At 44.8% G+C, this 27,163-nt stretch overlaps 1 protein-coding gene across 1 annotated transcript in view; it reads right to left on the reverse strand.

Moving 5' to 3' along the window:
- SIMC1 (SUMO interacting motifs containing 1) overlaps positions 1 to 27,163 on the reverse strand; it is a 373,014-nt gene that overhangs the window by 194,966 nt on the left and 150,885 nt on the right. Inside the window, exon 5 of the mRNA XM_078652825.1 lies at positions 12,809 to 12,984. Coding sequence (XP_078508951.1) covers positions 12,809 to 12,984 — 176 coding nt within the window. The remainder of the gene's footprint in view (positions 1 to 12,808; positions 12,985 to 27,163) is intronic.

Consider the following 27,163-nt stretch of genomic DNA (forward strand, 5'->3'; position numbering starts at 1 on the left):
AACTGCGGCAGTCAAGAGATCGGCTGCCGCTATTATGGGCTTTGCAAAACGTCTGGGCGGTAAACCACCTGAGGCTATATTGTCTATCTATAGAGCCAAAGCCCTGGCTATTGCCAGGTATGGGGCGTCGATATGGGGCTATAAAAATTTGTCCGAAATACAGAGAGAGGAAAATATTTTCTTACGATCTGTCCTGGGTCTCTCTCAATCCACACCAGCATTTTCTGTACATATGGAACTGGGGATGGGATACATCGAAGACTCATTGTCTCTGGCCCCGTTATTATCCTGGATTAAGATATGGCTTAACCCAGCCCTAACACTAAACCACAAGATAATTAGGGATTGCTTGGGAAGGGACAACGTGGTTAAGATCGGGTGGTTATCACATATTAAAAAAACTGCAGTCTTTCTGGGCCGTCCCGATCTATGTTCTAAACCAGAGACCTTGGTGAAAGAGGATATAGATTGGGTTAAGTCCCATTACATTAAGAGAAGGGAGGCTAGAGAAATTATGAAGCCAACGGTAAGGTCCCACTATATGACGATTACCTCGTTATCTATGCAACCATACCTGATGACAGTAAATAAACCTTTTCATCGGTGGGTCCTTACAAGATTTCGCTTCAATTGAGCTCACTTTCTCTTAGGAGACTATGAGAAGTGGTGTAAGCCTCATGAAAATGCTCCCTGTAAATGTGATGACTTTTCCGAACAGGATATATTACACTTTGTGTTCTTTTGCCCCCTTTTTAAGAGTGGTAGAGAAAAGTTTATATTTCCAGTATTGAAAAACCAAATGTTTAAGCAGGTTAAACCAGCTTTATTGTTCTTGCAACTTATGGAATCCCCATTGGTTATGTATGGAGTAGCAAATTTTTTGATTATGTGCTTCCGCTCTAAACAAAAAGCTTGCAGACAACCTTGACCCTGAACCACTAGTAAAATATATGTATGAATTATCTAAATTTCCTAGCCTATTGTATATAACAATGAAACTGTAAATGACCTTGGAAATCTATAAAATTTTAAAGGTTTCTGCATATTTACCGGTCATTGTAGAAACGGTTGTTTTTAGAATAATTGATCTGTATATGATAGATATGTGTGCATTGACTCCACGTTTTTCTACCTCTTCGGTAAATTTTATAATTGTAAATATTTGTTTTTTTGAAATTGTTTGTGGAAACAACTTGTATTTGTATGATCAAAAATGAATGTATAGTATAGCATACTTTTATGATTTTAAAATAATCGAATAAAGTGTTTTTGACTCTGACTCTAGTGCACCAGCCAAAAGGCGGAAACCAGTGGAAGACACATCCACAGCACAATCAATAATTTCAGAAGAAACCTTCTCTCCTTCATGAAGAATTTTTAGTGCCTCAGCTTTAGATGCTTCTGGTATTAGATCTACAAGTGATATATGCGACCACATTTGTCGGTCGTAACGACCAAGGATAGCCAGAGAATTGGCGGCACGGACTGTAGTTGCAGCCATAGTGGAAAATTTCTTGCCAATAGCATCCAGGCGTCTACCTTCTCGGTCAGGCGGTGCAGATGACGGAGATGAAGTATATCCTAGCCCGACGCTGTGCTGCCTGCGTAATAACAGAATCAAGTTTTGTTTGAGAAATTAGACAATCAGTTGAATTTGTAGGAGCCTTGTACTTCTGATCCAGCCTCAGTAGAATAGCTGGAATTGAATTGGGGTTTTGCTTGATCTTGAGCCCTTCTTGCCAGATAAAATCAATTATGGGAATAGAACAAACTTGTTTCTGAGGCTGATCTTTAAAATCATATAAGAAACAATCCTCCTCTCTTGTTGTCATAGGAAGTTGGAATCTTTTTGCCGCTCTTTCCATGCGTAAATGAAAACAACCTATGCCCACTGGTGGAGAATCCAGAGGAGCTGGAGAAGGCGATGGTGTTTGAATCTGGTAGTTGTCCCATTCAGAAAGAAGGGATCTGTCATCCAGCTCACCCTCTTCTCTGTCATCATCCTCATCATTATCATCGTCGATGTCCTCCTCTATGACCTGATGAGCATCCTGATGTTGATCCTTGACCGTCGACGCATAAGGTGTGGCAACCGATTCTTTATTAAGAGGAGGTTGAATAGGCGCTTGATGTGCTGGAGAGGCCTGTAAAGAACTTGGAAAGCGGCGGTAGTAGTCATCTACTATAAATTGGAGATTAAAAATAAGAGTTAAAGGCATCAGTGCCAAAGGGATTTCTGGTTCAGGCTGCGTGTCACACGTAGAAAAATCCTCTTCTTCTTGGTCCTCATCCTCATCAGAGTCCTGACATTTTATAAGTAGTTCAGAGGGACTGCGAGCAGCCTGGAACCTTCCATCATTCTCAGATTCCTCATCATCAGAAGAAAATAACTCCGCTGGAGGTCGAGAAGGAGTTTGAATTGGCATAAGGGTATCCAGAGAGGAATGTCGCGGTTGAAGTAAAGAGCTTGAAGATTTCAATGGTACCAGATCCCTGGAAGCAGCAGTTACTGTCACCGTTGACTAAGCTGCCGCCGACGAAGCAGCCACCGACAAAGCGACCGTCGACGACGAAGTGCGCGTCGACAATCTTCTCCTTCTTCTGCTTGCTTGACACAGTTGACAAGGTCAAAGGCACCATAGACGAAATAGGCCTCACCTTAATGGATACGAGCGTCGTTGGTGAAGATGCCGATGACGGGATCATAGCCGGCTTTATAGAACTTGATGTTGAAGTCGTAGACGTGACGACAACAGCTCTCATCGACGGGGGAAGCGACGACTAGCTCGTCGACGAGAGAAGCAGTTTCTGAGGTCAAAACTGCGTAGATTTAGTCTTTGACGCCTGAGAATCAGATCTCGTGGGCGTAGAAGGTGTAGAAAGACTCTTAGGGGAGGAAATCACCCCTTTTGAAGTTGAAGGTTGGGTAGTGGGCTTATCCACACGATGTTTCTTCACCACTTTAGGTTTTGGATTAACCTTTTAATATTCACTGGTTCTCTTCAACGATGAAGAAGTCTTGACTGATGACACACTCTCCACCTCTGAGAGGGGGTTATCTGAAGTCTTCAACTTCTGTAGCCACAGAAGGAGACGCCCTTCTCTGTCCTTCAGCGTCTTCTGAGAGAAGGTTCTACATATTTTACAGTCTTTTATCTAGTGTTCAGGATAGAGGCAATATATGCATTTTTTTATGAGGATCTTTTGAGTGAAGTCTCTGTTTTCCACAGGCTCCACAAGGTCTGAAGAGAGACTTCTTGGTAGTAGACATAATTAAAGTTGACTTTGAGAAAAAATGAGAAGAAAACTGAGCAAAGCTCAGGGAGACTCCCTTCACACAACGTGCGGTAGAAAATCTGAGGGACTGAGTCTCTGGCGAGAACATTCTAAGGAGGGTGCTGACGCCTGATTGGCTGGAATTTGGACCAAAACATAATGACTATGATATATCATAGAAGTGATATGTTGTCTATCTATGGTTTTTGCTTTCCTTTATGCATATATACTTGTGTTATTGCTACATTGCTATGTTATGTACCGTGGGACTCCCACTTCCACGACGGGGAATATTCAAGCATGTGAATCTATAAAAGACACCCCAATACTGGAGAATCTTAGAAAGTGGAGTAGGCGGCTCAGAGGATGACCTTTTAGCCTTTTCTGAAGACAGAAAATTATTTTCTGTCCTTTCTTGAAGAAGACGACTTAAATTTTGAAGGACTGCGGCCTTTGTAAGACCCATGAGTGGTCTTATTTTTGGCTTTTTTAGGCTGCTCAAAGGAGGATTGAGGTTGGGGTTATCTCTCCCTCTTCTGGAATCTTCTAGAGAACAAAGAAGAGTCCCTACTATCAGAATCTGAAAATTGCACTTTTCTAGTTTTGAGCTTTTGAAGCCAGATAAACAGCTTTCCTTCTCTATCCTTCAAAGTTTGGGTTGAAAAGGTATGACGTGCCTTACAGTTCATGGCAGAATGATCTGAGTAGAGGCAATAAATGCGTCTTGGTGTGGGTCTTCTTTTTACCGCAGGTATTGCTGGTATTGCAAGCTCCTTGTCTTACATGATGGTTAAATAAAATATGATTTCAATGGCAGAAAACACTAAGGGTAGCAGGTAAATACTACCACAGCATCAAAATAATGGAAATATTCTCGTGAAAGTAGCAGAGCTCACTGGAGACTCCCTAGCACGACATTCAGTAGTTTGGAGCTTTTCTCAGGAATGTTCTAGTAAATAGACTATGATAGGTTGCAAAATTGAAGGGCCAAAGACCTTCATGCTCTATCTTTAACATTGTATTACTATTAAATGGTACCGGGGACTTCCATCTCAACGACGGGGAATCATTCAAGCATGTGAATCTATAGACGTTCCAATACTGGAGTAAAGGCCCATCCTCTACCTAGGTGGCAACATGCCTGGGGTTCAAGACTGACTCCAAGTGGCATCCCAGATGGTCTTGTTCTAATCATTCCCAAATGCTCTGCCTCTTGGATAGATCAAATCTGCTCTCTTTAAAGAGTGGTTCCAGATTTTATAGGGTCAAGGCTAGACTACTTCAACTTGGTCTACTTAGCTATGAAAGCTCCTTCTTGCAACACTTAGAGTATTCAAACCAAAGCAGCTCAACTGATATGAGGAGTTCCAACAAAAAAGTAATAACTCTCACCTGCTACACACCATTCGTTGGGTACCTATACAACTTTGTATCTCTTTCAAAGCTCCATGCTTGAAATACAAGTTTTTTCATTGTCATAAAAATCACAAGGTATACTCCTTCTAGAGCCCTGCGTTTTTCACAAAAATGTCTCCTTCTTATACCTATGTACTATAATCAACATAAAAGATTCCAGACTTTGTGAAAGTTATTGTTTGAGTTCTAATCCAGAACCCGGTCTAACAGGAAGTTGCTGGCCCAGTGGTGTGGGGTTCCTAGTGTGTCTCTTGGACCGGAACACCTATCAAGGACAGCAACATTACAGTAAACCGCATATGTAAACTTATCATAGAAACAGTCCAGAAAATGTGTGAAGAATACTAATGAATCAGTGTCTGATGGGAACATGCCTAAACCCGTAGGATTCCAACTAGCCAGTGTTTCTCATAGGAAAGGATGCAGGTTACAACCTGTAGATAAAAAAAAGTTAATGATCTACAGAAAATGGGTGCAACTGATTTATTAAGGAAAGTAAGGAATGTGTTTTCAACTCTTTCTGGCTAGACCACATTGATACAACTTAAAATTGAAAATCCTGCGAACCTCACTGTATGGGTCTGATCTTATAGGACACCAGAGTCAACAAGGATAGTTGTGAAGCAAGAAATGAGAATATATTACGGTGAACATCATAGAACCCTCCACTAGTAACCGATCATGACCAATTATTATGGTAACTATGCTGGATAACTCAATCCAGTTTCATAGTCACCTTAGATAAATTAATAATCACAATTTGATGCATAGCCTAGGCCAAGAGTAAATAAGAGGATAGAGAAGTTGGGATCAGCTGATGTCCCACCTATTGGGGAGGAGAGGTTTTGTTTACCACTGTTGCCCTGGAACCTCTTCCTAGTATAGCTCTGCTGACGGGGCACAGTATTGCCCCCTTTCAGACTTAACTCTCAGGGTACCAAGGGTAAGCAGTCATACTTCTCAAGGAGGTAGTGTTGGGTGCTCAAGCAGAGAACCAAACAATCAGCCAACAGACACATTAACTTCAACGTACAGTGCAGTACTTAACATTAAAAAGAAAGTACTTTTAATCACACAGTTGTACCAAAAACTAAACAGTGCAATGCTTTATACAGGTTAGTGTATCTGGATTTGTCTTTGTGGCGCCACACTTTCCCCAATACCTCTCTATTAATCCTTACCCAAGTGGGTGCTCTGTTATTTGGGAAATCAATACCGAAGCAGGCTTTTCCTGTGCACAAATGCTCACTCATTGTTCAACCTTACCCGCCTTACAATAATGGGATGGTGTTCAAGTCCTCAAACATCTCTTAAAGGCTTAGGTGGACCTCCATCACAACTACTAGAAGTCTGCTGCGCAAGCAGGGAAAAGTCAGGTGCAGGTCATGTCCATCTGCACGCGTGCTCAGCATACAAGCATTAGCTTTGCCACAAAGGCACAGATGCAGACCCTGATATCTCTACTGGACATGGCGATGCTGTCCTGCCTAATCTGAGGATCGTCCAGGCATGGATTGGGCAAATGTTGGTCACAGCAATTATGGTCATGATAGGACCAGAGGTATGTTAGCCCATATAGGGCCTATGACGATCACACAGTTTCAGCCCTGACTGGGCCTATGACAATCCTACAGTTACAACCTCTGCCAGGGATCACGATGAGACCCGGTGGGGGTTTCACTTGACAAGCAGATCCTCCCTAGCTCACTTTTGTGCTGTCCCCTAGCCACCAGGGACACTGTGTGCCTCTCTCCTCTTGAATAGTCTCTCCTCCTGCATGTCCAGGTAGGCTCCTTCTCTGGACGCAGGCTTCTACATACTTCTGGGCAGATTAGCAGCTCCTGCACCAGAAAGTGCAGACTTCAGGTGATGTTGCCTCAACTTACAGACAGACACCAGTCCTGGTTGTACAGCAGTCTTTTGAGTACTATGTGGAGCGCTCCTTTCTCTGGTCATAAAGGACTTGGAACCGGAACTAAGTTGGGTGTTTGAACCCCACATTCATACACAACTTCTAGGCCGAGTTTGTGGATCCACTATCTCAAACTGTAGCATCAGTTTGGGGTGGTTCTTTTTTCAAGTATCCTCCTCAGGCTGCTTTCCAGACACAGCCTTTGTTTAGAGTGATGATTCTCACAGCAGAAAACACTGGGGCAGTCCAACCTGGAGCACCAAAGGCACATAGTGGTCTGAGATCTGTCCAACTAAAGGAGTAAGAGGACATACAAAAATGCTGGTCTCACCAAGAAACTTCTTAATCTCTCACAATGGAGACTGAAGTCATGGCCCTCATCCCCTACCATACCATACCATACACCAAATGGAGTTCACAAGACGACGAATCAGCAGCTCCATGTAACAAAAGGACTCCTGGACTTTCTAAAAGTAGCCCTGTGTCCATCTTCTTCGCTTCAGTGTCTGGCTCTCCTCCCTTCAAGCTACAGTAATGCAAGAAATACACTTCTATTGTCTGAGAGCACAGTCAGTCAGTCATTAAAACTTTATTTGGGTTATTACAACCATAAAAGTATACACTATACATTTATAAAACTTTATAAAAACACAAAATTAAAAATTTATAAAATTGTGATTCAGTCTTTTCCCGGAGGATAACCCCAACGTCATTGTTTCTAACAGTATCCTCCTGAGATGTTAAAAGCACTTGAGAAAACATATCTGACTAGACCTTCCAAACACAATACATATTAAAGTACAATCTCGATGACATACGCCTATACCTCTGTATTCTGGAGAACCCCCCTAACTCGTATCATGCATTTCCCCAAAGCGCAGGCTATATCCAGGTTTCCCATCCCCACCAGGAGCTCTGCAGATTGCTTCCTATTCGTAATCCTGTATTTTTTTAATAACGGGCCTAAGATCTCCTTGCGTATATCAAGGGTCCTCCTACAGTCTAATAAAACATGAGTAATGTCACAGGTGGAACCTAACGTACATGTGCAGTTGCCATTACTATTAATCATGAGGTTTTTAACCCTGGTATTTACATAACAGGGGTTTACACCCATTCTCAGTTTTAAAACCGCTCTTCTTAGTTGCTGATTCGGCAACCTATCCAAGTATGGGTAGGGATGGTCTTCTGAAATCCATACTTGGATCATATGGGACACTGATATTTTTTGCCGAAGGTACTCGTAATCACAAGTACGGGACACATCCGCTCCCAATGACCGTAGTTCTTTTTTGCCTATATTGCTGTGTCCTAACTGGGCATCTAGTTCTATTCCTAACTTCCCATAGGCTTCCTTTAATGAGAGTCTGACTTCCTTAGCCCAGGATAGCTCACTGGAGGCAATTTCCTCTCTACACCACTGTGATATTTTTCTGGGCGCCTCCCCTGTCTCCAGACGCTGCCAAAACCGTATTAGTGCCATCCTCGTTGTAATAGCCCAGGAAGTGACTCCCATCTCCAATCTTGCTGCCTGTACCATAGCTGATTTAGGTAACGAGAATAAACTTTTCAGGATCATACCCTCCTCTTTATCCCAACCTTTTTTCCCACTGAGGTGGAGAACCTCTGAACCATATAGGAATTGCGCGGGGACCATTGCCAGGTAGGCCTTAGTAACCGGCCCTTCTGACAAGTCTCCGTAAAAGCTATTAAACCTTTTTAAGCCCTTTATAGAGCCCTTTATAGAAGCTGTTGCCTTAATTTTTAAAGCTTCCAAATGGGTGGTCCAATTTAGGTTACTCGTGAACCATACTCCCAAATATCTATATTCAGATACCCTCTCTAGAAGTTCCGTGCCCAAATACCAAGGGAACCGGGTCTTACTTTTGCCGAAACATAGAATTTTGGTCTTTTCCATATTTACTACCAATTTTTTATTTAGGCAGTATTTATGGAACATCTCTAGTTTCCTCTGCAGGCCTATCTCCGTCTGGTCCATGATCACCAGATCGTCTGCATAAAGCAGACAGGATATATGGTTACCCCCTAATTTTGGGCACACCCCTCTAACCTCTTTTAGATTCCGAGGTAGGTCCGCTATAAACAGAGAAAAGAGCAACGGGGCTAATACGCACCCCTGCCTTAATCCATTTCCAATCTGGATCCTACCAGATAATCCACCCTCCTCATCCAGGACTACCTGGGCCCAGTTATCTGTATGCAAGGCCTGGATAAGGGCTAACAAGTCTGCATGTAGTTTATAGCCTTTCAAGGTAGACCATAGTCGCTCCCTGCTTACAAGATCAAATGCCGCGCGGAAGTCCACAAAGCAGCAAAACAGGTTACCCCTTTGCTCTATAGACTTCCGCGCTACCGCCCAAAGGGCAAAGCAATGATCCACAGTTGAATGTCCTTCTTTAAACCCCCCCTGTTCAGGAGGTACTATACCATTGTCTTCAGCCCAGTCTTTTAGCAACCCCAAAATAATTTTAGAGAAAACTTTTTCCCCAATGTCCAAGAGATTTATCAGGCGATAGTTTTTGGGGGAGTTTACATCACCTTTTTTATGTATGGGTCTAATGATGGCCCCTTTCCAGCTATCTGGTAGTGTTCCTGTTTTTAGTATACTTAAGAATGTCTTTGCAAACAACTCCGCCCACCAGTCTATATTTGTTTTTATAATAATGGCGGGTAGATTGTCTGGGCCAGCAGCTCGTGTTAAATTTAAGGTGGCTATCACGATTTTAATTTGACCTAGGGAGAACTGCTCCATTACTTCTTCCCTCACTCCTGGCCAACTAGATGGTTGTATTGCCTCCCTCCTTGGCCAGTTGCCATAGATCTCCTCGAGGTAGGTTACCCACTTATCCTCTGGAACAGAACATTGCATGGACCCTGCTGTTTTCCCTGTACATTCCTGTATCAATTTCCAGAAGCCTTTGACATTTTTTTCTTCAATTGCCACTAATAGGCACTTCCAGCAATTTTCTTTAAAAGATCTTTTTTGTCTCTAATTAGTGCCTTATATTTTATCTTTTGTTTCTTAAGGGTTTGATGTTCTAATTCATTGTAACTACGCCTGAGGCTTCTTTCACTCTTCCTAATAGCGGCCTTTGCTTTGCGGCAGTCTGCGTCAAACCATGGGTTATTAGTAGCATGTAATGGGAGTTTCGTTAACAAATTATGCTTCCCCCGTTTAATGTTTATTCTGAGGCATTCTACAAGTTGTCTTATCATTTCCTCATACCAGGGTAACTCTTCCCCCGTTGCTAGGTTTTCTAAGTCAGCTACTATCTGAAAGTTCTTCAGTTTGTTTAGATGTTCTTCACTTATCCGAGTTGTAAGTCGCTTCGGATATTCAACCTCAACGTTCAACACCTTCTGTCTTGGCGGAGCCTCATTTACCAACATTTCTAACAATAGTGGAAAATAATCGCTGCCCTCTTCTTGAAGAATTTCGAAATGTTGGATTGAGTGGAAGCACCAGGCCTGAATAAAGACATAGTCAATTGGACACAATTGCTGTCCTATTTTAAATGTCCGCCTAGCGGGCCGATCTCCTTCTTTCCTACCGTTCACACAAACCAGACCCATAGCCCCCAGCAGCCGTCCAAGCTCCACATCCTGGTTTGAGAGCTCGGTGCTGGTGAACATTGCGGGCTCTATGTTATATGCTTTTAGTATATCACTATTCCAAGCACAGTCCTCACCCTCTATTTTGTGCTATGCCAGGTACACCCAAAATGGATCTCACCTGCCTGTTACTCAGGCTCACTCACACACAGGTCAGGACCACATGTGTTTCACACACTACCCATGCATCCATGCTGGACAGACGCACGCAATGCAAGCACAAGAATCTCGGCATACCCATAATAGTGGACCTTTAGTCAAGTGGGCAAGTAGGCTTTGCTCTCTGTGAAACTGATAAAACTGTATGGTCATATTGTGGATCTTTTCCAAGAGGACAGTTTACTTCCTCCATCACTTTATGTGCCATAACTAGGACAGGCACAGTAGTCTACTGCCCACAATGAGGGCACATTTGGTGTTCCCCCCTCATCACAGGACAGGTCCAGAACGTCCTACAGTCAGGGATAGGCCTAGGCTTCTACACACACTCTTGATTTGTGTGATGCCACAGCTAACATAAAAGTGAGGTTATCACATGTATGTACAGTTGAGCACTTATGACAGGTGACCCTGCCTGTATACCATAAAGGCGACATTCCTGTCCCAACAACTCGTACATCAACACTCTTAATTCACAAAAGGCGACTGGAGATAACTCTTAGAGCAAAAGACCGACATAAAACAGAAGACTATAAGGATGTGCGGCCATATTTTTTTCAAGGCATGTGCGATCGATAGGAGTAGAGGTTTATGTGAAGGGGCAAAGGGTGGGGGGAAAACAATGGACTGGGTGTTGAGGGAGGGGGTAGGTGGGTGCTGCAGACTTGCCTTTTTTATTTTTTAAATAACAGTGACTTTGAACAGACCCACTTTAAATAGATTTTTAAACAGAACCTTCCAGTGCAAGAAATTACAGAGTTCGGATACTAAAATATTTACCTCGTAAAGATAGATAGACATACAGATAGGCAGACAGACATGTTTACAGTACAATTAATTAAAATCATTACAAACTCTTTCAACATTGTACATAAAAACAACAGCAATGGTGAGTAATTTATGGAAATAAAAGTGAAAGGATAAAGTTTAAGTGCTTTAGTAAAACACTAGGGGCTTCTAGACACAAAACCCCACCCTTATTGCACAGAATTATAGGGCCATGAAGAGAAAGTGCTTAGGTTTTAGTTAAATAAATCCTTAAAACATGCTCTCAGATTACCCCTAAAATAGTAGCAAAAAAAGTTATTAATCCATGAATACAGTCCAGTGGGAGCTATTAGCTATGGTGGGCTCTTGTTCTTCACTCAGTTCTTCGATATCCTCCTTGAAGAATTTTAAAATCGTGCTGTCAACTGGTAAGAGGACCCACTCAGACCGCAAGCAACCACCTCATTGACGTATTGTATATTTATGGCATGAATAATCATCCGCATTGAGTATTTCACAAGTGAGCAAATTTTGGAAATGCGCATGCTATGGCGTAGTGTGTCAGGAGCACCATGGCACAACCTACATTTCTGGTTGGTGTTACTATGCAACCTCCCATAGCAATGCCCTCTGAGAGGTATGACTCATAGCCACAACCGGATTGTCATTTTGGTTCCTTAGGGAAAGTTCATCAAGGTAAAATGTTATAGAATAATAAACATACTTGAAGACCTAACTGCTGTACTGCCTGGTTTGACCACAGGAAAGCCCCAAATGCGAATCTACAAGAGGTACACCCTGCAAAAATCTGAGATATCTCGCTTTTAACTGAGTATTATCAGCATAGGATTCAAATTTTAGCTGAAATTTCAACCAAAAGGGTGATAACAATACTTGTGGTACTTCGCAAGGGAGCATAATTGTGGGGGCTGGGGTGACAGAAGATATTTCAATTTGTATCAGTTGATTACTGTCACACAGATTTTAGGAAAGCTAACTCTGGCCAGAGCGCTGGACTCTTACAGTATCTTTGAAGCAATATGGCAGGGTACCATAGTATTAAAAGTTGTTCAAAGATCTAAAAGGACCAATAACAATTGCCATCTTGGAATATCCGAGTCTCTTAACCACACTTGGAAGCATAGAAATAAGAAAATAATACGAGCCAAACACCACAGGGCCTTCTGCAAAAATATAACCAATGTTTACAAGAACCCTGATCAGTTAGAGCTCAAACCCAATACTACTTTCAAGTGTTTATATGGGCTGCACTGTTCTATTTAGTTTAGCAGTTTGTTTTTGATCACTATGTACAACCTAAATCAGATGTTCTGTGTTGTCCTCTTTGCTTTTCATTTTAAGATGGCAAAATCACTAGTGTTTTCTGTCAAAGACACTTTACAACTGATATGGCTTTTTGTTTGCTTTTCTCAAAACAACAAAGCATGTTTTCTTTATTTGAATAATTTGCAAATAAAAAATAAATAAATATATGGTCAAAAGTATTCAGTGGATCCTGCAGGTGCAAGGAGATATTGTACTCTTCAGGGACATGAGACAAAATCCCACCGTGGACAAATGTTCTAATCTAAAAGCATAAAAAGAAATGAACGTTCTGATGGTTCTTGTAGGCCTCTTTCTTACCCTATGTTGCTGAAGTGCCGGTCACAGGACAACATGGTCTTGGCAATGGAGCTCTGCAGCGACCTTCTGATCAGGTTAGTCTGGAAATCGTCCTCCAGGGTTTGAAGCATGTAGCGCAGGAAGAGAAGGTGGCCAGGTAGCTCTCTGTTCTGAATTAAGCCAGGTATCTTCTTGTCCTGCACAAACCCAAGACATTAGACTCAGGGCTGTGTCCTAAATTCACTCAATCAAAGGGACTTTGCCAGTGTCAGCAAAAGAACAAGCTTGTGGGGAGGCTAATGATAATTTCTCTATTGTTGTGAAATATTCCACACACATGATCTGGGGCATTTCCCTTCATATCTCCTCTGCCTTTAAGGCTTCTAAATGGACCCAGCTGAAGGAATAAATATGTAGTACAAGTCTCAAACTTAACAATTTTAAATGAAGAGTGAACAGACTTCCTCCACGTCACCTAGGAATGCGAATGCAGGAATATCAGTAAATATTAGAAAAGATATGGGAATGGGAGAGAGAAGCACCGACACCAAAAATGTGACATATCAAGCAAACACGTATAGGAAGATGAGGGGTCTCTGGCTGGATCACCTGCTCATTTCATCTCCCAAAGCGACATCAACCTGATGCTAGCACTGCAACATATGACAAACCGGTTATGGCTATTCATTCACTATACATGTACATAACAAGGGTACATTTTGATGGATGCCTTTTTCTGCCTTCTGAACACTATAAACAGGATTATCTCCTGATGTATTATAATTTGGCTATGATAACTTTCCATATGCTATGTACTGTTATAAAAGCTAGTAAACTCTCTTATAAAAAAGCTTAAGGATATAAGATCTAGTGCTAACCAGTTCATTTAACAAGCATTGAAAAGGCAATAGGTCTCGCCTTTGATTAAGTTAGAGCCATTTGTTTTGCTAATGGAATTGTATAGCAAAGCAAATGGCTTTAAATTAATCAAAGGCGAGACCTATTGAATTTTAAAAGCTTGTTATTTTAGAGACCTCTCTGTGCAGATGCTCTGCCTCTGGGCCGTTAACATGCCATCTTTCTTCTCTTGTTTCGGCAGTGTTGCAGAAGAGCTCTGGGAGCCCTTCCTTGCCCCTCGGTGTGAGGATAGGCTTGCTGCTCTGACTACAACATCCAGAATGCTTCTGGGATACTAACCTAGACAGACAGCTGTTAAGGGGGTAAAAATAATAGCTTCAGGGATGGGAAGTAGTCTAAAGTGGAAAATGCTAGGACGGCGAAACAGGGAGGGTGTGGAGAAAGAGGGGTGGAGGTATAGGGAAGAGATAGAATTAGAGAGGAGAGGTTGTAGGGGTGTGGGGGAGGGATGGAGAGGACAGGACAAGAGGGGATTGGGCGGGGATGGGATGGGAAGAGAAGAGGGGAGGAGAGTGGAGGCTAGTTAAACTAAGAGGAAGAGAAAGAATGGTGTGACAGAATGGGAAAGAAGGAAACAGGAGAGTGAAGAGAGATGTCAAAAAAGATTGGGAGTAGGGTTAAAAACGGATGGGGAGAGTGGTCAAACAAGCATTTGCAATGCAATAGGTCTCGCATTCGCGAGAGTTTGAGCTATTGGCATTGTAAATGACAATGCCTTTTATTTATGCGTTGGTTTTCAAAACACATAAGTAAAAGAAATTGCCATTTATGATGCCACTAGCTCTAACTTAAACAAATGCGAGACCTAATGCATTTCCAATGCTTGTTGACTAAAGGTGGGGCCATGAAAGTCCGTATATCGTTGCATATGTGATTTAATGGAAAAAAAAGAACAAGTAATAGAAACAATTAAGCACACACACATCTTCCCCCACACAAACACATTTATACCATGAAAATAAAAATAAATGTCCAATAGTATGTTATATAGTGCAACTTCACTAATACATGTTCACACGTTTATTAGTAGTACAAAGGTCAAATCTATTGCCACAAAACTGGTAAGTGAAAAACACTGTTACTGACTCACAGACTGCGTACTACAGTTACTTCACACATGGAAACAATTCTTCCATAAGGCCTCTTCTGTGTAATTTTTCTGAACAATTACAATCCCTTGCATCCTGGTTGTAAAACAAACATGAAAAATGCCATTGCATAAAGAATATATGCAGATAGATGCAATATAATGTGGTATTTAGTGCCACTGTTGAGGAGTGGAGGGGCATCGAAACCCACTGAGGCTTCGTCTCTCAAAAAGCATTTTCCTGTGTCCGAATTTTAAATGCTTGTTACAGGCGAAGACCGGTTCTCTGAAGGTCAGGTGTTTGTGTCTGTCCAACATCAGAGATTGAACACCAGAGGTAACCAGTTGTATTGGGAGCCAAACATGGATGGATTCATTAACATATCTATGTGGAATTGGAAAAGTATGCAGCAAATATCGCTCAAATTCATTAATATTGTTGTACACTCCCATCTTCATCCTAGCATTGGCAAATGGCAGAAGGCATATTTATAGAGCGGTGAGTACAAATTAAGTATGAGATGGTTTGGTTTAAACCAGATTAATGCCAAGCAGCAGCCTTATATTCACTCACACCTATCCCCTCAATTAACCCTCATTATATGAATGCCCCTCATTTCAGACTACATTTCCGCTGCCTTCCTTTCTTAGAATTTCTCTAAATTATTGTCATTAAGAACAGCAAGGCATAGCAGGTTTTACTTTTACTATGGCTGAGAAGCTGATGACCATGATGTTCACTTCCACCTCCTCCAGTTTTTTAAACCCCGATACATTTTTGAAAGCCTTTATCTAAGCTGTATAGAGGAACAAGTGTCAACTCAAAGTGTTCTTTGGGTGAGAGAGAGGAGAGAGAGTGGGGGAGAGAAGGAGAGAGAGGGGGAGAGAAAGAGTGCGACAGGGCGCGAGCGCTCAGAGAAAGAGCGGACAGTGTGGAGGGAGAAAAAGCAGAGAGCAAGAGAGTGGAGAGGGAGCGAGTGAGAGACAGGAAAGAGAGCAAGAGCACAGAGAGAGTGAGCAAGAGAGCAGAGAGAGAAAGATCACGGGGTAAAGAGAGAAGGAGCAGGGGGAAGAGAAAGAAAGAGCGGAACGAGAGTAGCTGGGTGGGGAGAGCCCCTTCGAGATATAAGCACACTTGGCAGCATTCTGTGGAAGTGTGTAGGTGTGACCACGTACTGTGGTGTGGAGTGGTGTGTGTGTGTCGGGGGGGGTCACTGGGAAGGTAGGGCTACACACAACTACCGGTTTAGGGGTGGCATGTGTCGATCTGAGAGCCGGAGGGGGGTTTCAGCACACACAACCTGCAGTCTACCCGCGGCTTAGCAATGCTGGCTGTTTGTGCCAGAGGTGCATCTCAAGATACCCGTATATGTAGAAATTGTAACGGAAAGGCGAAACCCCCGCAGTAAATCCTGTACTCGCGGTACGGGTACGGAAGCCTGGAAGGGCCATGCCACACCGGAGTAACATAGCCGGTCCGTGAACAGGAAAGCAGTTCCCCAGGTCGAACACAGCCGCGGGTGTTACCTGGGGTTGAAGAGGCGAGGCTGGCACCGGCCTGGGGCTCCTCCTGTCTTCCGGACACTAGGCTCCTGGTGAATCTGCACCGAGAAGGAGCGGGGCAGCCCTTTCGGTTTCGAGCGCACCTCTCAGCTCGACGCGGACGTCCTGCTGGGCGGCCCCTCTCTCCAGCGGTGACGCGGCAGAAGGGAATCCCTGGACAAACAAGGAGCAAAGGGTGGAGGGTGGGGGGTGCAACACCGCGAAAAGTGGTGCATTCATAAAAAAAGTAGTCCCTACATTAAAAGATACCGTCCTGCAGCGTAGGTTAACTGTAGTTGGTCGATGCGGTTTCCTCCAGAAACAGAAGAAAACGGAAGTGACGTATGGGCCATCCAGCCAATAATAAGAAAGGTAACAACAGCAATGGCAGATTTCACCGATGGTAAGCAACAAAACTTCATGGGTGGAGTTTGACTAGTAATACTGATTACTTGATGCCTTGTAGAGGCAGCGCATGCGCTGCCTATTCGAGACCTAAAAAGAGCAGGGGAGAAAATAAAAGAGGGTGTCACAGAGTAGGCAGAGGGTGCACTGGTGTGAGGCAGAGGCAAGAGGTGAGAGGGCAGTCGAAGGCGGGAGGGGAAGAGGGGTTCAGAGTAACACGAGAAAGGGGTCCGGGGAAAGCAGCCGGCTGTTGGGGGAGAAAGGGCCGTCTGAGGGCAGGACTGGGGAGGGAGAGAGCAACTGCTCCGGAAAGAGTGAAGGGGGGGACCCTGGGGCAGAGAAGCCGAAAGGGGGAGGAAGGTGGAGGGAGGTGTCTGATGCTAGGACTGCAGGGAGGGAGGAGCCGCTTGGGACAGGCGAAAGGGGCCCCGGGGCAAGAAGGAGCAGGGCACTGACCAGGGCAGGGAGACGGGCTAGAGAGGGGAGGAGAGGGAGCGAGGGCAGTCATAACAACAACTAGTAGGGGAGCAAAGGACAACACGGACACCATAATGGATTAAATATACATTTTAACAACTCTGGACCTCATTCCGCTTAGAGACTTTTGTTTTTTAACATAGTGTGCATATGTACAACAAGAGAGGCTGAAATCACTCAGCCTTTACTAAGCCATAATACATGCGCGAACCAAAAAAAAAAAAAAAAGAGAAAGGGGGATATGGAGACAAAAAGAAAGACAACGATGACGGAAAAGTGGAGAAATAGCAGGAAAGATATTTGCTACCCTCCCTTGCTACTGCTGGTGAATAAAATGTGACAACAGATGCTTTTCACCGGCCAGACTTCAGCTGGTTACATCAGATCAGCAACTTGCCTCTAAACACGCATCTTCCCCGGTTCACCTGCTGGGTTAGGGAAGGGGTGTTGATGTGTGGACATATCGGGTTAGGGATAGATGGCTTGGAACAGAAGGTAAAGGCCGATAGGGTACTAAAACAGCACCAGCAGCACAGCGAGATATCCCTTGTTCCCGTCTCCTCTGCCAGCTGGTAAAGTTAATGGGCTGAGGGAGCAGAAATAAAGGGAGGTTTAGCAATGCTTAATTTGAGCCAGTGGTTTCCGGGGCTCAGCATCGACACAGCACTTATGACAGGTGCCACATGGTGTTACTGTTTGTAAAATTTAGAGATAAGCAAAACAATAGTTGTTTATTAATTCGATATGCATTTAAATGACTAATGCCTGCTGCTCAAGCCATTCTTATAGCTTTAGGGGACTGGAATTGTAACACTTTTAGAGTGCGGTGGTAGCGCTGAAAGGGGAAGGGGGTGGTGCAGTCTATAATGTCCTCCTGACGAGGGCTCTGGCACTTATGTTTTTTTTACAAATTCAGCACTGGAGGTTTAGGAGCGTTCCTGGTCCCGGAAATTATCCTAAGAGCGGCGTTAATTTCCCTGGGGCTGTGACGCACATTGCATAGGCACAACGTCAGAGAAATGCAGTTTGTTCAGAGGAAGAAGTTGCGGCCCAGATGGATTAAACCCAGATCTGTTGACTGGGTGGGAGTGTTTGATTGGTTCAGATGCTCCGTCCATCACCACCCCCTTTGGTACCACTTTGTTCGCCATAAGTTGGCATGGTATGCTCAGACGTGAGTCCCTTGCTCACTTTGCCACTGGATTCAAGCAAGCCGGGCTGAAGGCGGCTGAAATGCCAGAAACCGGTCCTCGTAAACTTGTTTCCGGTCCAGGGAAGGCATGGCTTGGCAGTTCGGGCTGGACTGTTCCCATGAGGCCCAGGGTCAGACTGATTTGCATATGGCCATGTCGGAACTGGGGTGGCAGAGTGGGCTAAAGAACGGTGATGGATTAAACCCAGATCTGTTGACTGGGTGTGAGAGTTTGATTGGTTCAGATGCTCCGTCCATCACCACCCCCTTTTGTACCACTTTGTTCGCCGTAAGTAACAGAGGGCCGAAGTTAACTGCAACCATTGAGTGCAAACCACTCGCTCCTAGGTTATTTGCCAGATGATAGGACTCAGATCCTTTAATTCCGCACGCCCAGATTTACAACTCCCTTGTGATCTGCAGCCCCCACCGGAGTGAAACCAGTTGCACCAACGCCTTGCACAGCGGGGCACGCAGGTGGGAGTAGCTCTGCCAGGCTTGTATGGCGCCACAAGCAGTTTTACTGAAGACGTGACACACCCCCAGCCCCCCCCCCCCCGGCACGGGCTTTCTTGTGCAAGACTGTCTCACTCTGATAAGGGGGGGTTAATGCCCCCTGTGCCCCTGAAGATGCATTGCTCAATAACCTCTCCTTCAATGTGAGGCAGCAGACTGGGTTAATAGACCTGCAGTCTCTTTGTGGTGCCAAGTCAGACAATAGTTGTTCCATAAAGTTAAACAAAGCTGATAAAAAAGACAGTTTGAAGGTTGGTAGTTGGGGTGCATGAATGTCTAACGTTAAAGGCGTAAAAAAATTATTGACTTCAGGTTTTACTTGTTTAGTTTCGCAAACCAGCACTGCACCTTCTCTCCGTTTCTGCCCAGCTTCTCATCTTTTCAATGTCGATCACAAGAGTACCACGAAGCCCGATGATAAGGACTTTCTCTTCCTCCAGTACATCAAAACAAGCCAGTTAGGTGATCTTGTAGTTAAATATTGCTCAAGTTTATCATAGTGTTTAGGAGCCCGCAATGTTATTATAGCTTTTAGCAAACAGACCGCAAACACCATCATATTACGCGGCTACTAGGGCCCAAGCGCCAAGAAGCAACTGTATTTAAAGAGTGAGCTGTGGCTACACTCAATTACTTTTATTCGTGCACTGTTTACCTCGATAGATTAGTGACACCACTAATTGGTAATAAGTCTCTATATTGAAATAAACATAATAAACTTTGCGAGTGCATAGAGGTGTGTGAGGGATGTGTGTGGACGGAGTGAGCTATGGGGATGGGGTAGTATATTTTTGAATGTCAAGAAATTCCAGAGACAAACAAGATTATGTGTAGGAGTTTTTGGTTTCCATAATAACCATTGGCAAGAATCCAGAGATGGAGGTGAAAAATAGCACTGGCAAAGACAACGTATTAGCAGTTAATGTGCTGCAGCTTAAAAACTGTTATTTTGCATGTATATGTTTAGATGCATTTATAAATTAAAGCCAGACTGTAAATTAACGCGAGATCTATTGCAGCTGCAGTATATGCCTTGTAGATATGTATGTTTGTGTGTAGGCACGTACGCACAATTTCTAAATTTATTAGAACCTGCTGCAGTTACAAATCAAACCAGGAATTCCAACCCTACACTGTGCAGCGTGCTACCTATTTAGGCAAGCGCTTCAGCGCCCTACATTGGGTAGAACGCGCTATGTAAAAGTTGCAACACAATAAAGCTGTGTTTTTTACATGAAACCAGGAAATACGTATTAAAGCTGAGAGTGGGAGGTGAGGGAAGGTAAGGGAAGGGAAGATAAGAAACACGCAGGTCAGAGTACGGTGAGTGGGAGAAGGAGCGGATTGGTTTGAGGGCGGGAGAAAGGGGTGCGGGGAAGACATGTGAGTGGCATGAAAAGTGTAAGTGATACAAATTCAGTGACACGCTTGTAAAAACATTTGACATGTCCCTGTATTTGGCTTGGAAAATTATTTGCGGCGTTAATGTAAGTGCACATGCTGGACATGACGCGGACACCCCCCCCCCCCTCGCTCACCCCTCCCAACCGCTGTGGGCACGTTGTTATTCGGACCTCGCGAGTGGGTGCGGGGGATTACCATGTAACATGTCTGCTTTCCTGCACCTTATCCTTGGGCTGTGCTCCGGCAGCTCGTGCACCTGCAGAGCCTCCGTAATGAGCTCATGGCCCTTCACATTAGCAGCTTACCGCATCCCTATTCTACCTGTTTTTGTGCTTTAACTGCCGAATGTAGAAATACGGAACTCGAGAGGCCGTTGAAGGGACTCGAGGCGACCAATATTACTTACACAGAACCAAAGAAAGCCATGTAAGAGCGTCGTATATAACTGAATTCATCCAGTATTGAAGGACATCAAACACACAAGACAGCACTGAGGGGCGCGCACAGTCGTGGCAAAGTAGGTTCTGTGGGCTGAACCAGTGACGTCATAGCACGACTTGGTGTCATTAACCCTGGGGGTAGTTCGCGTAGTCGCGCTACGCGAAGTGCGTAGTGCGGTAGGGAAAATGCTGTTCGCACTGATTGCACATGCTTGTCTGCACTGTGCAATCATTGCAAACGGCATCTTGCACAGTGCAAGCGGTCGTTTTCTACCACTCGAGTAGATTTGTACTCGAGCGGCAGTTTTCTCAATGCGGACTGGTAGTTTCTCATATGAGCGGTAGCGAGCATACGCGACCACTCGCAATGAGAAACCTGACCTCCCCGCGCTGAGAATCTCGCCGGGAGGTTTATTTTCCACGCTCGTGATCGGCAACTTTATGTTGCTGATCGCGAACGAGGAAAAAGTTTCGCCGGGATGTCATTTTGCTCGCTCGCGGTCGTCAACTTGATGTGGAGCACCGAAAGCAAGCAAAAAATGCCCGATGCTACGCTCTTTTTACACTGTGCTACGTGCAATTCGCGTAGCGCGTAGTTGCACAAACTACGTGAGCGTAGTCTTACGCCCAGGGTTAGGTGTCACAGTGTCAGCTGCTGCAGTAGAGCAGCATGATCACACCGCGAGAAGGATGGTCAGAGCGTGCCCATCACACGCTTCATCCTTGAATAGAGCAGAGTTGCAAGTGGGGGAGGCGGGCACTTTGAAAAGAAAGGAGCACGGCCACTATTTTTGAAAGCGTGCTACGCTGCCCAACAAAAACATTTTATAAAGCAAAAGGTGCAAGCGGCGCACTTGGAAGATTTTACGCACGACAACCATTGCTGCTCCTACTACTAGGCTGGCGGGGGGGGGGTGGGAAAAGAAAAACAAACTCCGCGAGCTGTACATGCATGAAAGAATGAATCCACCGCTGCCACAGGAAACCCCGTGGAGGGACAACGTGCCAGATTAGAGGGCCACTCTGCCGGGAGCATTCCGCGGTGCAAGGGACCGACTCGCCGCAAATCTGGCTCCCATCCAAAACTGGCATCCCCAAGGGAGTCTGCAGATGCGATGCACGCGCCACCTGCACAATTTCCCTCAGTTTGCATCTGATGACGAAGGGAGCAAATACAAACACCCACCCTGTCAGTCCCCCAGACCTTCAGCAACCAATCGGGAGCTGCTGAAGGCCAGCCCACGCAAAAGGCATCAGACACAAATCCCCATTTCTTCAAGAAGCTCTCCCAACCCGTTTCGAGGGAGGGGAAAGGCGCGTCAACCGCAGAAAAAAAGACAGCTCCCGGAGAGCCCGCCCACCTTCCCCATTCCCGGCGAAAGCCTGAAGTCCACTCACCAGCCAGCCAATGGGATGAGAGCGAGGGGCCGAGCAGCACAGACGAAGCAGGGAAGGCCCTGACAAAAACAAGCATCGATCTCTTGTCTTTATGGGGCCATGTGTTTCTAATTAGAAACACATGGCCCAATTAAGATAAGAAAGTGCTTCGACAGCCGTGAAGCAGGCCACCGAGTCCGGGTCGCAAGCCAAAGGGCGGCAACCAAAAACCCTCATTTCCAATGGCAGGCCACCGTTTAACAAACGGTGACGCCAGCCAATGGAAACGAGGGTCGGGGCTTAAAGCCCTCTTCTGAAAATACTCTCCTACAAAATCTCTTGCGGAGGCAGAGCAGGGCTCTGCCCTGCAACGCACGCGAGACCTGGAAAAAATTACGCATGGTTTTGTCCTATTGCATTCTTCCAGCAACCATCTTCAAATAAATCAACTATCAGAAAAAAGCAAAAGAAATAAGTTACTTGCCAGTAATAAAAGTTCAAGATTTTTTCTCGTTCATAGTTTTGCGGACAATATTCCCTGGCATCAGCCTGGAAACCATGTGTGCAAACTTTAAATGAACTGCGTCGGGGGAGGAGCTACGCTAGCAACCAAGATGGCCGCGTAAGCTCCCGGCTCCGCCGACCTCCGCCAGCAGCTCGAATATCCTGCCAATCCTGAGCTCACACCAGATTTCCTTGTTCATGAAGTTTTTCTGCTTCTAAAGGTGCAATCCCGAGTTTTCTACCTCATCGGCTGACGAAGATACGGCGTGTTTCCATTCTCGGCCTAACAATGTGTGGAAGCTGGGGCCTCGATTTCTAGCCTATCCGGGTTGGAATTGATCAACATCGGCCGTGAGACCTGGACTGAGCCCGGTCTCCCGAAGTATGCCGTGAATTGTTGATTTTTGGTGACGATCCTGTGCATGACCTACACCGAGGACACACCAGCGTGTCACACCGGCTGCCGTGGTGGGGGTCCGGTGCCCGAAGACCTTGCTGCCCTCCCGGGGTCGACGGGCTGGGGCCCTCGCTGACGACGAAGGTGTGTTCTGCTAGACGAGGAGCGCCACTGTTCAACATCAGATTTGCGTGGCCTGTTACCCCGGAGTAGCCGGCCTCCGGGGTTCAAGTCCTGCTCTGTCGCCTACTGAGAGGGGATGGAGCGGACGGAAGGCATGCTATCGCTGCAGGCCATTATGGCCGCCATTGGGGCGCTCCATTCGCACACCGTTGCTGTGTTCCGGACACTGATTGTGAAAGTGGACGGTATCCTGGAACCGGAGGACCACTCTTTGTTAAGTTTCCAGCTAGCTGTGGTACCAGCGGTGCACCGAACATCTGGAATCGAGGTCCCCGTGCAGATCCCGGATTTAATGAGCCTTGGCGGTCCCCAATCAACAACAAGCCAGCCCGTGCTTATCGCCAGTGTCTTCTGCTCGATTCTGCTGCCGCCTAATACATCTATAGACGGTCTTCTGTGTGGTAACAAGTTCCTCAGTGACTGTTCGAGATACTCGCTGTTCTTGGACACCTTTCCTCGTTCGATTCGTGAACTTTTATCCTGTATTCGATCCTACTGCACTGACATGAACTTTTATGAACGCTTTGCCTTTTCCATCAAGATGGCGGCTCGAGTGAAGAAGACTCTTATGAAAGATCGTACTGGCCAAGGCTGAACTTGATCGCTTAGATCTGATATAATAGCTTTATGCAATGCCGGGGTTGTGCCTATACTGTGACGGGAGTTCGGTGGTTATTGACTATACTCCCCCGACTGGTTTGTATATTTTGCTGAATGTTGGCTTTATCACGTCTCGGGGTGGTCACTGTTGGCGGGGGGTACGGGAGACCGGGAGTGTGTTTGCTTTCTCCTCCTCCACTTTCTCTCTTTTTCCCTTCTTTTAGGGTAGTCTTTGAGCGACAGGCACGCTGCTAGTGGGGTTAGGCCGTAGCCATTGCAGGGGTGCAGGGTGGGGGGTTAGGGGAGTTTTTTTTTATTTTGCCTTTGTTTTGTTCTATGGCCCTTTTGTCTTCCTTTTTCCTTTCTACGAGAGGTGGGCTGTTTATTCTTCACGTATCCTTTATTGTCCGGGTGTCTACACTGGCTTTAATTATCCTGTATCATTGAGGACGGGGTCGGGCGGGTGGGATTGTTTTGGATCGTATAATAGACTGTTTATTTCTCTTTTCTAATGTGCGTAATCGCGATAGGCCATGTATTCCTTGCGATGGTTGTTGTATGTATATTTCCCCCGCCAGTCCCTGTTCTGCATTTTACCGTTTGACACCTGATATCTGTAATGCCTACTCTTGTCTTACTGTTTAAAATAAAAAAATGCATATTAAAAAAAAAATAAAAAAAATTAACTGCGTCAGAATGTACTGCTTTAAGATATTTTGTTCAGTCTAACCGCCTTGCTGTTTCAGCTGCCAAACAATTTATGAGGCGCGGAGGCCCAGTACTCCCCAGGAGGACACTACAGTCTGGGATTTTATAACCTGATCTGTAAACTATAAGCAAGCATCAAAAAGGGGAAGCGGGTTGTTTGCATGAATAGAAATCCTGTAGATGGAATAGGGACTTGTGTACAATCCAAGTTCTCCATCATAAGTATTTTTTATGAGTTTATAAACACTGGATGCACTCACCATGAGGTACAAATCTAAGCTTTGGTGGCCTTTAGGGGATAAAGAGGCACTCAGAACTTTCACCCCATTAACTAATATTTTGAGTTTCCAATTAGATGAATGTGCACAATAACCTTTACTGGTGAAATTAAAAATACAGTGGATTCTAGGACTGACAACGGGGAATAATTCAAGCATATGAATATATGAGAGATTAAAAAAACTGGAAAACTTACACCCGCAAGTGGAAATGATGGTCTTTGGACCCAACAGCAGGGGCTGAAACCCTTATCAATAGAACCTAATTGAAACTTGCATTACTTGCCACATTAAGCACTACCATAGACAATAGGTCACGTCTTTGGGACCTTTATCAGTATTTAGTTATGCACCAAAATATCCTTACTGCAACAACATTAACTGCTGCATGGCTAAACACTTATAAGGTCCCAAAGGTGAGACCTAATGGCTATGCCAATGCTTTTTGTTTAAAAGAGGTCGGTATATTCTCGAAATTGCCGTTTTGTTACTTTGAAATTAAACAAATGTCCAAATCACCAGTTTTCATATCGAGGAAACAAACAGTGCAACATTGCGGTAACTACCGGAAATAAGCGTGGGCGGAAGAAACGAGTCTCTGACAGTGAAAGGCAGGAATGCCGATTCAGGGTGTTTTGTTTACAACAGAAGGGGCCATTTTAAATTCTAAACTACGGAATTAGCTGCTGTGGGGAAAGTGTTGCAAAAACAGGATGCGAATATTGCTGGCAGGAATCGTGCCAGGGCAGACAGTTTTATTCTTCCTAATCCAACGTCATCCACACTACATTTACTCACTAGTGAATTGTACTAAGACCCTTTCAGATACACAACTGCAAAAGTATTCTTTTAATCACTTTAGCTGAAATCCTATTTCGAAGGTCACCAGAGAAAAATAGGCACATTCACACACTGAACAAGCAACGCCAGGCACTCGCGACCCGCCCGCCCCAGCTCCCTGAAAAAATGGCGGCCAAAAACATCACAAACGAAGCCACGGACAACAATACACAGACGAGACAGCAGCCACGCACGACGGTAAAGGACACAAAGACAACAGCCACGCATGACGGTACAAGACAAAAGACAAGCAGTACGGTACACGGAAACGGCAAGAAGCCACGGACAACAATACACAGAGACGACAAAAACGGAAAGACGTACAAAGTTAAAATAAAATTAGAAAATGCTGCATACCTGCTCGCAAACATCTCGGCAACATAAATCGCGCAGCCCACTCCCGCAAAAGCCACGATGAACTGAACACAACATGCCGTCCCCCCCCCAAAAACAAAAACATCCGCCCACCGCCGCAATGACGTTGTTAAAGGGGCGGAGAGTGAAAAAAAAAATCGCCGGAACGCCCACGAATCTGCTCGGACAATGACTGACGCATCTCTGTTCCAATGGCTAGCCTCCATTTATGGAGCTAGCCAATGGAACAGAGAGGCGGGTTAAAGCCCCATACTGAAACTCAAAAGATTTCGCCTGCGCGAACACTGCTGCGCAGTGGACGCCAGGCGAAACCTAAAAACTGAGGCAATATAAGAGAGGGCAACGTGCTTTCAAAGTTACAGTACATTCAGTTAAGGAAACAAATTACACTTGATACCAGTTGGCAAGTTACACCTGCTGGAAAGCATCATAGGCTTTAAACAACATCTGAGATTATATCATGAATCTGTTGCGATTGCTACAGCAAATCTCGTAGTGCAGAAGTTTAATTCTGGCCTCTGGTCACCCTCCAAGCTAGACCCAGGCCCAAAAAAAATAATGACTAACATTTTCTGATTCCGGCCAGGGCATTTCTCTCATCCGGGTGCTTTCTACTTCAGAGTTTATTAGTTTCTGTACCTATGCATTTGACAGAAGGTTCAATGAACAGAAGCAAACATAATCCGGTTTAGGGCGACCCATGTCTGCTCCACTGCACATGACTGAAGCCCGAGATACTGTTAACCAGTACATCCTCAAAAAGACATCGGTACAGAGGCAGCCCAGGAACTAGACACTACCCTCCCTGCAGGCAGGCTGTATACAAAACCGCACTATTGCAGAACTAATGCGGGCAGGGGATAAAGAAAAATACACTTATGACTAATCTCCTATTAAACAATAATCTTTAGTGCGTGAGTAGTGTGCTACCTGCAGCAAAGAGCTTCAACGCCTCCCCGGGGGTTGTAGGCGCTATATAAATGCAAATTACATTTTCGCAGTGGTCTTGTGGGATAGTTACATTCAGAAATCTACACTAAACGGTACAAGTTTAAGAATGCATTCGCTAATACTGTGGCAATAATTAAATCTACTGCAAATCATCAACATGAATACATTGTTTATTTCGTTAG

The sequence above is a fragment of the Lissotriton helveticus genome, chromosome 7 (assembly GCF_964261635.1).
Source record: "Lissotriton helveticus chromosome 7, aLisHel1.1, whole genome shotgun sequence".
NCBI lineage: Eukaryota > Metazoa > Chordata > Amphibia > Caudata > Salamandridae > Lissotriton > Lissotriton helveticus.